This window comes from Microcebus murinus, chromosome 9 (genome assembly GCF_040939455.1).
Source record: "Microcebus murinus isolate Inina chromosome 9, M.murinus_Inina_mat1.0, whole genome shotgun sequence".
NCBI classification, from domain to species: Eukaryota; Metazoa; Chordata; class Mammalia; order Primates; family Cheirogaleidae; genus Microcebus; species Microcebus murinus.
The window spans coordinates 92,931,067-92,944,009 of record NC_134112.1 but is presented as its reverse complement, the minus strand read 5'-3'; the positions used below and the strand labels follow the sequence as shown (position 1 = coordinate 92,944,009).

Below are 12,943 nucleotides of genomic sequence, written 5' to 3'. Positions count from 1 at the left end.
TTATACTCCATTCTGCATATACCATAGTTTATTCAGGCAGTCTCTACTGTATGGGGATTTATGAACAGAACTTATTATAAGAATTAAAACAAATTTTTTCATTTAATTTTATATATACATTTAATATACTAAAATAAAAAGGGTTTTTTAATTTTAGAATCACCAAATTAAAGGTAGATTGTCTAAGATGTTACTTGAGAAAAATAAATGTCAAAAACTAGAACACCCTGGCTGGCCTGGCCAATGACTTCTTCCTCTCATTAGGCTGCTGATCATGGGAAGCAGTATCATAATCACAAATGGCTTGGTCAGCCTGGAATGAGAGCAAGAAGAGCTAGTTGAATGATTTTAATGGTTCGTGCTTCAAGGAGTTAGAGAGTCATCTCCATGAGTAGGGGGGTGCTTTTGTCTACCTGACTCACTTTCTTTTGTTGTTTCCTTATGGCCACCTTCTGACCATACATTTGCCACAGGTTTACCTAACAAAAGTGGAAGAACCAGCTCTGGAATTGCAAGCTTATAGGGGCCACTCCACCCCATATCCCCCAAAATCTCACTGGGTATCCATGCTCCATCTCCCATTTAGGGATTGTCAGAATCCTGAGGTCTTCTACAGCAAACAGCTGGTGCTGAGCAAAACCTTATAGCATGGATGTGCGTCACTCCAACTGGGCAGGCGGTGTATGAATGCAGTTCTAGATGTAGACAGTCAAGTCCTCTTGGGTTCGGGTAACCAAACCGTCTCACTAGAGTTTAGGCCAGTTAGCTCCCCTGCCCACCTTTTGAGATAATGATTCTTCTGTAGCACCACTAACTTAGTTTTCCATAGACTTTATCTGTATTTAGCTGCATGAAATTTATATACAAGACTCCTTATAAGGAAAAAAACAAATGTTTAAAGGGCCGAAATAAACATGAACTTAAATCTAGAATATTTAAAATATAATATTGGGAAAACACAGCAAGACTGCCTTTGCAATTTCCTTTGGAGAATTTGTGCTCAGAGAATGAGTAGAGCAGAATTAATGCCAAGTCCCTCTATCTTCCCTCCAAATCTCCATACTCAGTGAAGTCACATCTACCCACTTTGTTCTCCCAATTCTCCTGTAAGAGCTAAAAATAACAATGTTAGCAAAGCTGGCATATCTTTAGTGCCTACTGTATGCCTATCGCTGTTGTAGGAGCTTTCTATAGAGCCATTCCTCTAATAGAGAATGCATGTATCTTTTGCAGTTGCGAAGATGACCTCTCCGAGGACAGAGAGGAGCTCCTGCATGGGATTTCAGAGCTGGACATCACCAACTCGGATTGTTTCCCATCCCAGCTGCTAGTGCATGGGGCTTTAGCCTTCCCCCTGGGTTTAGATACCTACCATGGCTGTGTCATAGCGGCTGCCCGCTATGGCCGGGGCCGGGTGGTTGTGACTGGCCATAAGGTATTATTCACTGTTAGTAAACTGGGTCCCTTTCTGCTCAATGCTGTCCGCTGGCTGGATGGGGGCCGTAGAGGCAAGATCGTGGTGCAGACAGAGCTGAGAACACTGAGTGGCCTGCTTGCTGTGGGGGGGATAGACACCAGCATTGAACCCAATCTGACCAGTGATGCAAGTGTCTATTGCTTTGAACCCACGAGTGAAGTGGGGGTTAAAGAGCTGCAGGAGTTTGTAGCAGAGGGTGGCGGACTATTTGTTGGAGCCCAAGCCTGGTGGTGGGCCTTCAAGAACCCAGGAGTATCCCCTTTGGCTCGATTCCCAGGAAACCTCCTCCTCAACCCCTTTGGCATCAGCATCACAAGCCAAAGCCTCAACCCAGGCCCCTTTCGTACTCCTAAAGCAGGGATAAGGACCTATCACTTCCGCTCCACCTTGGCCGAGTTCCAGGTTATAATGGGCAGGAAGAGAGGAAATGTGGAAAAGGGCTGGCTGGCAAAGCTGGGCCCTGATGGTGCAGCTTTCCTTCAGATTCCCGCGGAAGAGATCCCTGCCTACATGTCTGTGCACCGGCTGCTGCGGAAGCTGCTAAGTCGGTATCGGCTCCCGGTGGCCACCCGAGAGAACCCTGTTATCAATGACTGCTGCAGGGGTGCTATGCTTTCCCTGGCCACGGGTTTGGCCCACTCTGGAAGTGACCTCTCTCTGCTAGTCCCAGAAATTGAAGACATATACAGCAGTCTCTATCTGCGCCCCTCAGAATCTCCCATCACCGTGGAGGTCGACTGCACCAATCCAGGTAAGGGATGGGGCTGGGAGGGAGCTCAGTATTATGGGGACAGGGTGACTTCAGCGGCTCATTGCAGGGGTCTCATCACCTCCAGAGGGCAGTCTCCATCCTTTGCCATGTACTGCGGAGAAGGCCAGGGTTGGGATTTTGGGAACAGTTGAGTCGGGGCAGCATGAGCCGGGGAGAAATGAGCAGAGGTCAGGACAGGTCTTTGGAAATGCAGAGTGGGAATGGGATCATGGAGGAGGGATGAAGTCAGCATGCTCTTTCTGTGCCTTTGGCAGGCACCAGATACTGCTGGATGAGTACGGGGCTCTACATACCTTCCAGGCAGATCATAGAAGTCTCGTTACCTGAAGCTGCTGCCTCTGCCGACCTGAAGGTAAGGCCCTGCCCTGTCTCACCATGAGACATGGAACCCAAAGGCTCTTGCTTGCACAGTCAGCACCGTATTTGATTCTCATAAAACCCTATTGGCAATACAAGACAGGTATTTGTACACCTATTTTAAGGATGAGGCAACTAAGGTACAGAAAAACTTATTGATTTAAACATACAGAACTGACACATTGTAGAGCCCAGGATTCAAACCCAACCAACTCTGGCTCTTAAGTTTTGTGCTTTTGACTTATGTCATGGATTGGGGAATAAGAGAGATATCGAATGGAAGGGTTCCTAGCACACACTAGGCATTCAGTAAACCTTAGTTCACTTTCGATCCCCAGGTACATTTCCCACAGTAGCACAAGGTCTTTCTGACTCTGGCTGCTTCCACATGACACCAAAGGCTATTCCTCGATTGCTCGATCCACCTTCTGCTCTGTCACTTTCATATATACAAACTCTATTTGCAAAATTAATTTGTTATCCTGCTCTGTCCCTTTGACAGTCACTGTTATGGGTAGGGTCTGCTCTGTGCCTGTTTGCATCCTGGAACTGGTTTAGCATAAACCTAGGGAAAACAATGTCAGAGTTCTACCAAGTACCTGCCCAAGAAGGGGGCCTTGGAGAGCAGGGAGGAATTGAATCAACCCTCCACTACATTAGCTGGCCACACTGCCTCCCACTGGGCCCTCTCTCTAATCAGCAAAAGGCAGGGTTCCCTCTGTCCCAGCCCAAATTCTAGAAACACCACCATGGAATGTGCAACCCAGGACTTGTTATAGAGGCACCAAAGGGCCGTTTGTGGGAGTTAGTGTTCCTCAGAATTGGCCTTACAGGTTACTCCTGAGGCTTCACAAGCCCTCAGGAGAATGTTTGCACATAATGACCTCAAGGAATGCTCAGTTGCAGGGTTTTAAAAAGGCCAGGCTTGCATAGGGTCATGGCTTAATGACCCTTGCTCAGTCTTCACCTCCTGGCCTGTCTTCTCCTACCCACATATACCCTGTGGTGACTCCATGGGGGTGCTCTGTCTGCTGCAGATACAGATTGGCTGCCACACGGATGACCTGACCAGAGCCAGCAAGCTGTTCCGAGGCCCCCTCGTGATCAACCGGTGCTGCCTGGACAAACCCACGAAATCTATCACCTGCCTCTGGGGCGGCCTTCTCTATATCATTGTGCCTCAGAGCAGCAAACTGGGTTCTGTGCCCATCACCGTGAAGGGGGCTGTGCATGCTCCCTACTACAAGCTGGGTGAGTGGAAGCTCTGGGGTGCACCCTGAGGGAGAGGGAAGTCACTGGGCGCTGTTTGGTGTAGAAGGAGAGAGACACATCAGTTGAGGAAGGGGGCTTGGCTTCCTCATATGCAGCTTGGGGCCACTGAGACAAAGACCAGACCACATCCATGGGGGCTTCATAGAAGAAGAACAGAGAGGAGGGATATAGTTGTTCATGATCTTGATGTTGTTCTCCTGGGGCCCAAGTTTATACAGGATTTGGAAGTGTGATTCAAGCCCCACGGCCTCTCTTCCTAGGGGAGACATCCCAGGAGGAGTGGAAGAGGCGCATCCAGGAGAACCCAGGGCCCTGGGGAGAGCTGTCCACGGACAACATCATCCTGACGGTGCCGACCGCAAACCTCCGTACTCTGGAGAACCCGGAGCCAGTGCTTCGCCTCTGGGATGAGGTGATGCAGGCCGTGGCCCGACTGGGAGCCGAGCCCTTCCCCTTGCGTCTGCCTCAGAGGATTGTTGCGGACGTGCAGATCTCAGTTGGTGCGTGCTCTGAGCCAGCCCTCCATGCATGCTGCCTCCAAGTGCCCCCCTTTTCAGCACCCGTGCAGTGGTCAGCCAGAAGGGTAAAAATGTTCTGCTAGCAAGACATAGAGATGTAGTTCTTGCTGTATAAAGGGAAAGGAAAAAAATGTATGTAAGGAATAAATAGCAGTTTAAGTCAGTGTGTCAAGAGATGTCACCTGAGCTTCCACAGGTGTCTACTGGGGGACTCCAAGTAATGGATAAAAAAGGTGGAGGGCCTTGACCTAGGTCAGAGTGGTTGGGAGAGGGAATTTTACAACTTTGAGAAGACATGGCCTATGGGTCAAGGAGCCTTAAATAATGAGGGAGGCATATAGACATTAAGGACCCTCATTTTCTTGGCTTATGTAGTGAAGTAGTATCCATGTGGGCAACTCCATATCTAAATAATGAGAGGAGGGACCACCCCTCTCATTCACCCTCAAAGAGTTGTGAATTTTGAGAAAAGGGTTTAATGACACAGGTTCACATGGATAAGGTACCCTCATAAAAATAGAAAAATTGGATGGTCACATCAATGACTCTTTATAGCCTGCATCCTCTCCCATAGCCACATGACTTCTTGTTTCAGATCTGAGTGAGATAAAGGTGTTCTTACAAAATGAGAGGATAGGAAGGAAGCCCGGGAGGGCCTTCTGAGCATATGGGGTGCCAGAAGTTGCCTGGGGTTACTGGGTATTTTGAAAGAAGCAATATAGAAGAGAATTTAATGAGTTGAGTGGGGAGGAACCCTAACCCTGTCTTCCTCCCTCCTGCATCTCCAGGCTGGATGCATGCAGGGTACCCCATCATGTGCCATCTGGAGTCAGTGCAGGAGCTCATCAACGAGAAGCTCATCAGAACTAAGGGGCTGTGGGGCCCTGTCCACGAGCTGGGCCGCAACCAGCAGCGGCAGGAGTGGGAGTTCCCCCCACATACCACCGAGGCCACCTGCAACCTGTGGTGTGTTTATGTGCATGAAACAGTCTTGGGCATCCCTCGAGCCCGTGCCAATATTGCCCTGTGGCCCCCAGTTCGGGAAAAGAGAGTCAGAATCTACCTGAGCAAGGGTCCCAATTTGAAAAACTGGAATGCGTGGACTGCACTGGAAACGTATTTACAGGTACTGTGCAAAGGGGTGATGGGAGCCCTCTACTGTGGGAACCACCAGGGCAACATTGTTTGGTGATGGTCTAGTGACCAAGAGATCTCCCACTGCACCTGTCTCCCACACTAAGCCGCAGGAGGCCCTGCAAAAGCCCCAGTGTGACAGTCCTCTTTGAGGCTGCCTCTCAGTGCATTGCTTTGCGTGACCCTGAGGTGGTCTCAGTAGCCTCAGCTTCACCCTCCGCCTCAGAGAGATATGACGTGAGGGTGTATAGAAAGCACTGGGCAAGGTTAAAAATGGTATAGGCAAATGTAGTACTATAAATATACTTGTTTCCCCTGGTTTTAAAGCCAGACACACCTGAGATTAAAGCCAAACTCTCCTACTTAATAGCTATCTAAAACCAAACATACAGTCCCCCTGCCACACACAAAATACATGCGATATGCCTTGTTTTTTCCTTAGATGAATATACCATCTTCTTCTTGTGACTTGGCTTTGCTTCAGACCCCACCTTGTGTAGGAAATCCAAGATTCCTCCCTGACCTGGACATGGATGTTGCCTTTGCCTCTGAACTCTTGTTCTGTGCCCTAGTTCTGTCTCCCCAGTGCCTGGAGCACTTCCTGGCACACTGGAGAATTTCATCACCTTGAATTCTGGATCTCAGTCTCAAGCCAGGCATACTCTATTCTGGTTCTTCCACCTGCTCCAGTTCCTCTCTTTTCATTCCCACTGCCATGAGAATGATGGGAAACAGCCAGGGAGGCTCTATTTTAACCTTTTACTGCTGCTTTGTGCCAGGAACAAAAGTTCCTCATCAGTGAAATAAAGTTGGCCCCTTGGTCTAGGGAACTGTTCAAGTCCCTCTTAACTCAAGCTCTGTAACTCTAGCTAACATTGGCTATTTCCAGTAGTTTCAGGATGGCTGTCTTTGTCTAAAATTGTAACTTACTTTTAATTCTTGCTACCAGTCTACAGTCTTCTGCTTCTACCTGACTCACTTTTTTCTCCAAAGACCATTTTAGTAGCCTTGCAAATGGACACAGACCTACGCTTAATAAGTATTTCATTGTCAGGATAAGGGTGGTAGTTTCCCAATTGTTGGAGTTTAACTTTGCAACTGTGAAAGGTAAAGGGGTTTTTCTGTAGCCAATTTCAAGTCCCTGTATACTATCCTATCACTTCTTTCATGATCTAGTGAGATATATGAATGATGATACTGGTAGTAAATAGTGATCAGAATCACTGTATTACCACAGGCCTCACTGATTAAGTGTCTACCTTGTGCCAAGCACCGTGCTAGCCCCAAGGCCCTTCTTAAGATTAGAATGTGGGGAGGGGAGCAGGGTGTGAGGCCAGTAGGCAAAATGGAGGAGAGAAGCTCAGTGAAAGATATGAAGCTGATGATATGGGGTTAAATACATTTAATTCACTTATTATAGTGTTTGTTGGAACCTCTTTTTGTAGATTAGATGTCTCATCTTGATTTTTCTCTCTCTTTCCAGCTACAGGAGGCATTTGGGTGGGAGCCCTTCATCCGTCTCTTCACTGAGTATAGGAACCAGACCAACTTGCCTACAGACAATGTCGACAAAATGAATCTGTGGGTCAAGATGTTCTCCGACCAAGTGCAGAAGAACCTGGCTCCGTTCTTTGAGGCCTGGGCCTGGCCTATCCAGAAGGAAGTGGCTACCAGCCTGGCCTATCTGCCTGAATGGAAGGAAAATATTATGAAATTATACCTCCTCACACAGATGTAAGGAGTGCCCATCGAGGTGGCAGGTAGAGAGGTTTGGGGAGGTAGGCAGAGATGGGGATTTACTCCTCTACCTCTGCCTCCTAGTGTCTGGCCTTGTCCTCTTGGCTCACTGCCCCCGTACCTTATTGCTGACTTCCTAACCCACTCTAGGAAGTGGGTTAACTTTTCTTCCTAGAGTGGGTTAAGAACATAGCCCAAAGTAGAACCAGATTTTCTCAGGAACAGGGCCTCTGTTTATGAGTCTTGTTTCTCTGCTCTCAGCTGTCAAATTCCCTCCTTACCCTTTATTGGCCCATTTCTGAGAGCTTTAGCACCTGTTTTTTGTCGGCCCTTGATTCCCCATCGTGGGCCATATCCCATAGGGATATCCCAAATTCTCACCTTACATCCTCAGGACTCCCTGGCCTTTTATTTTTGACCAGTTGTTCTAAAAACCTGACCATAGAACTCAAGTGGTACACAAACTTACCATGAGAACCAGACAGCTCCCTCGTGAGTCATATATTTTATGTCTTGAGTAGTTTTCAAAGTGCTTGAAAAGCAGTCTGGTATAATGGGAAGAGCCCAGAATTAGAGTTACCTCTTGGGATAGTCATTTTATCTTTGCACTCCCATTTCTTGTGTATGAAATGGGGATAAAAATCCCTCCCAGAGTTGTCGTGAAGGTTCAGATTGATAATTCTGAAGAGGTCTGTGAGCTCTGCACTGCATGCCATCTAGGGGGTGGTTCTGTTTTCTCCTGGTCCACAGGATAACGAGCTTATTACTTCCCATCCTCTCCCTAGAGCTTAGAGTTGAGATCATCATCTCTAAGAGTAGGTCCCCCACATCCAAATCCTGTTTTTTTTATCTACTAGTTATATAACCTGGGCAAGTTCCTTAACTTTTGCTGTGACTCAGTTTTCTCATCTATAAAATGGGATCTATTTCATAGGATTATTGTGAAGATTAAATTTTATGGTACCTCTAAAAGTGATGAGAACAATAGCTGGCAGTGAGTAGGTGTTGAGAAAATGTCAGCCGTCATTATTATTATTGAATTAACTTGATATTGAGACCTAGGCTCCACTTTTAGGTGGTATTTACAGAGACAGTCATAGTTAATTTTATTCCATCCTCCACTTTATACAGCAACCTATGGATTCTGGATTCTGGTATGTTGCTTTATGAACCTAAAGGAAAAACTCTAAATTCACAATGGGAGTTTTTAAAGCTACTTAGGGTTTGGTCTCTTTACCTAATTCTATCTTTCAGATCAAATTCCTTCTTTGATTAAATCAAGAATGGAAGTCTTAAAGAAAACAAAACAATTTCATGGCAGTGTTTGTCCTTTGCAAACACTAGGCATCTGGCTTCGTGATGGTGTTTCTCTTTCTGTATTGACACAAACTCAAGACAGTCACTCGCAAGAGTTACTCACCGGTTTGGCAGCGGAAGTCCACACACATAGAGGACTTGACTTTGAAACAATTATGCATAGAGCTGACCCAAACTTCATTTAATTACCTCAAGTCAAAGATTCTCCTAAGTTTTCTTCTAATTTTATTTAGAAGAAATTCCCATTCCTTTATAGTCTTAACTAGAGTTGGGTCCCTAGGATTGATGTTGTGTACATCTAGCCAGTTTCCCTTTAGCTCCCTTCTTTTGATTAAATTATTTCAGTATGCCATTTTATTTGCATAATTGGTAATGGGTGGATGTGGAATCAATAAGATTTGAAATATATCATGGTTTTTTTTTGGATTTCTTTATTATATCATTTCTTAATCATATAATTATTTCCCTTTATTTCATGAATATCTATTGTCTAGGTTCTTTGAGCCTAATAGATGGTGAGTATTCATTCAACATTTGAAATAACAGCTATCAATTATAGTGTGTTGAGTATGTGCCATCTATTGTACTGGTTCTTTTATATAGATTGTTTTATTTGATCTTCACAATAATTTCATGAGGTAGAAACTATTGTCACTCCCATTTCATGAAGGAGAGAACTGAATTTTATGGATATTAAGTAAATTGTAGAAGGCTATATTGCTAATAAGTGAATGATCTGGGATTTGAACCCAGACACTCTCATTATAGAATGGACATTGATAACTACAGTCCTTTGAATGATCAAATAAATGAGTAAATAAATGAACCAACCAGCAAACAGAAGGGCTGCTATGTTCCTACTTGGCAGAGCTTTCACTGCTCATATTTATCCCTCACCTAATTTTTTCCAAACGAACAATCCCCTGTTTATTCCAAATGCCAGTTCAAAGGAAGAATTTAATGTAGGCTCCTCAAGTGCTTCCCAGCAGACACTACTGGGATGAGCCCTTTAGCATCGGCCAAGTCTTTTAGGCTCTGGGTTATTCAAGTTTTAGTCATTCTCTTCAGGGCACCACGAAAGCATTCTCTTTATTGGATTTTGAATTATGGGCTGTTTTAGTAAAGTTCCTGACTCCCAAAGGTCCCAGACACTGCATGTTCTCAGAAAGGAAATTAGCTCTCAATCTTTTAGAATAATGTTTGTGTCCATTCTTGTCCTTTTTTTTTTTTCTTGCCCTCAAATTTTAGCAGTACAGCCTATTAGTACAGCCCGGGGATCTTTTAAAAATATAGTTATTCATGTTACTCCCCTATCTAAAAGCCTCCAGTGGAATTTCCAATTTAAGATGATGGACTGAACATGTAAGTTTACTTCCCCTCCCTCCTCAGGCCCCACTGAAATTGAAGTCAAGAAACGCAAAAGGAAATTGACACATCTCAGCAAAGAAAACTGAAGGGATTTGGTTATAAGTGGAGAAGATCTCAACACATTTCTGGAAGAGAGAAAGTGGATGAAGCAAGATAATGAGTGAACAAGTAAAGGTACCTTTCAGACAGAATATAAGCTGATCTGGACATTGTAACCCCAAAGAGACTTGAGACCTGAAAACTTTATGTACTAAAGAATTACAGTCATTGTAAAATTAAACCCCATCCTACTCTACCCCTACCCTTGTGCATAGAACACAAGCAGCCTACTATCGGTATCAGTTAAAAATGTGTTGTTGTTGTTGTCGTTTGTATGAAGGAATTGAATAAACTGCCTGAGGAGAGGTAAGAGTTGGTGTTCCAGAATAAAATTCCTCCTTTTTTGGAAATTAGTGGCCCCCAACCTATCAGCTAATTCTCTCCTGACAGTTTAGACCCCTACTCAAGTGCCCAGTACCTCCAGGCATGAAGAAGCTTACTGGAGTAACAGACCTGTCCATATAAAAGCAGAGAAAACCCACACCAACTCTTATAAAAGTTAACAGTTACGTGGATCTTAAATGATCAGCTAGGAATTCCCATAGGTGGAAGGGAGGGAAGAGCAGTGAAGAAGCATTAAAAAAAGAAAATCACCAGATGGTATTAGGGGGTTTCAAAATATGACAAACTCTGAGGTAAACAAAGTTTGTGTGGAAAAAATAGCCTAAAATTCTACCTATATCTTCAGAGAGATTTGAAGTATATTTGTAAGATGAAAACAGGATACCACAAAGAAAGATAAAACTCTGAGAAGAAGAACCCTTTGAAAGTGAAATAAGACTGCCAAAAGTATTCATTAGACAGGCTAGAAAACAAAGTTGAAAGAATACCCCCAGATGCAGAAATAAACAATATATGGAGAAAAGAAATGAACAATATATGGAGAAAGGAAAGAGACACAGGCAATCAATATCTAATTGTTAGGAGTTCCTGGAGGAGAGAACGTAGAAAATATAGATGAAGAAATAAAAAGAAAAGAATTAAAGAATAGAGCAAAGTCTCCAGATTGGAGGGGGCCAAATACATCCTATATCTAGACATAATCTTGTGAAATTTTGTAATATTAAGCCCAGAGGGAAGATATTAAAAGCATCCAAAAGTAAAAACAAAATTAGGTTATCCTGATTAGCTCAACAAAAAAGGGATGAGAAATAGACTGGCAGCAGATTTTTATCAGCAACACTGAATGCTACAAGTCAATGGAGCAAAGTCTTCGCACAGATTATGGGAAATTTTTGTACCCAGAATTCCATAGCAAGGGAAAGAAAGCATCAAGTGTAACATCAAAATGAAGACATTTTCTGACATGCAAATTTTCAGAAAGTCTACCTCTTTTGCAACTTTACTGAGGAAGATCTCCAGTAAAATGAGAATGAAAACCAGGAAGGCAGAAGAAATGGGATCCAGAGAACAATGGACCTCACTCAGGATGTCTCGGCCTAGAGCGACAGTTACTGAGCAGACCCATTTCAGATGAAAGCACAGTCTTGGGCTTTCTGGGAAGAATGTTCACTCTGTGCCATAGATAGTGTCATTGAGAAGCTGGAATATTTAAGAACATTTCTTAGTCAAGAGAAAACAAAGATAAATCAAAAATATCTCAAGAAATTCAGCCCAACTATGAAACAAAATAATATGGGGCATGATTTTGAGTTACGCATGGAGCATAAAAGAGACTCAATTTGACATTGGCGGTAGGTACATTTCCTTTTCTGTGGCACAGGCATCGTGCCATTGAGTGTATAGGGAAGAAAATATCCTAGCTTCTACTTGTCTCTCAGTGAGAAGTATTTACATAGCCAAAATAACAGATGTCATTTCTTGCTATTCAGTGTTCTGATCAGCATATTGACAAAACATGTAAGGCTTAATTTTTTACTCAGAACTGAAATTGAAAGTAATTAATGCTGGCAAGGAAAAAGAATGCAGAAAAAGGTTGAGAATTAGTTGGGGGAAGAAAGGTGGAAGGAAGAATAGGGCTACTTATATATTCAAAGTAGGGATAAAAAGATCTTCAGTTAAGGGAACAAGAACTAGAGAATTAGTGTATTATTCAAAGCTATAAATTAATCCAATAGAAGTATTAAAATGATATATCTATCAAACATTTAGAGAAGGATGGGCAAAGGAAAGTGGTGATGGAGAAAGTTAAATCCTTATCTTTTGTAATGGGGAGTTATTAAAGATTGCCTAAAGCTAATAAGTCAAGAAATTATTGTTCAAACATATTATTTAAAGCTAGGGAGTTAGTTACCAGATGATCTAAAATTAGATATTGTTAAAAGCATTTTCTCTAGGGAATTGGGCTAGGATTAAAAAGCGTAGGTGAGAAACTGTGTTTTTCATTTTAAGTCCTGTACTATTTAATTTTTTACCTTGTGCATGTATTGCTCTGAAAAAATTTTTAATAAACTCAAATAAAAATCCTTCCGTGTTTTTACATTGATTAAGATACAATCCAACTCAAACCCTTAACATGGCTTTTGAGGCACTCAAGTATCTAGATCCCCCTGATGTGTATATGGTCATCATATTGTTCCACTACTCTCTAGAATTTTTAGCCACACTAAATATCTTCCAGTTATTCACCATACTTTACCTTATTTTGCTTGTACATGTGTTCCACAAAAGACAAAGCCTACCCCTGATCTCACCATGTCTAGTGATTAAGCTTACTTTCTAGAAGGTTTTCAATTTTTCAATATTTTTTGAATGAAGGTATGTCCAACAAAGCATTGGATGAAGATTTCCAACTGTTGTGCTTTTCCAAGAAGGCCTTTGATGTTTGTCCCTATTCTGGGAAACATTTCAAGGAGGACTGTATGAGGCTGTAAGCTTTCCTGCACTGCTATTCATTTGATAGCTTTAATAAGTTTTAGTGTTGCATGAGGC

The 12,943-nt window shown here is 43.3% G+C and overlaps 1 protein-coding gene across 4 annotated transcripts in view; it reads left to right on the top strand.

The window, feature by feature from the left end:
• The window catches only part of TCAF1 (TRPM8 channel associated factor 1), a 47,484-nt gene extending 35,007 nt beyond the window's left edge, over nt 1-12,477 (top strand). For 3 of the 4 annotated variants that reach the window (XM_012768114.3, XM_012768117.3, XM_012768115.3), the window contains exons 3-9: nt 1,234-2,228; nt 2,504-2,601; nt 3,644-3,857; nt 4,139-4,378; nt 5,185-5,522; nt 7,014-7,264; nt 9,974-12,477. In XM_012768114.3, coding sequence (XP_012623568.1) covers nt 1,234-2,228; nt 2,504-2,601; nt 3,644-3,857; nt 4,139-4,378; nt 5,185-5,522; nt 7,014-7,264; nt 9,974-9,983 — 2,146 coding nt within the window. In that variant the 3' untranslated portion in view covers nt 9,984-12,477. Of the gene's footprint in view, nt 1-1,233; nt 2,229-2,503; nt 2,602-3,643; nt 3,858-4,138; nt 4,379-5,184; nt 5,523-7,013; nt 7,291-9,973 lie in introns of all 4 variants that reach the window. The other variant, XM_012768116.3, reaches the window with a different exon arrangement.
• The last annotated feature ends 466 nt before the right edge of the window (nt 12,478-12,943 follow it).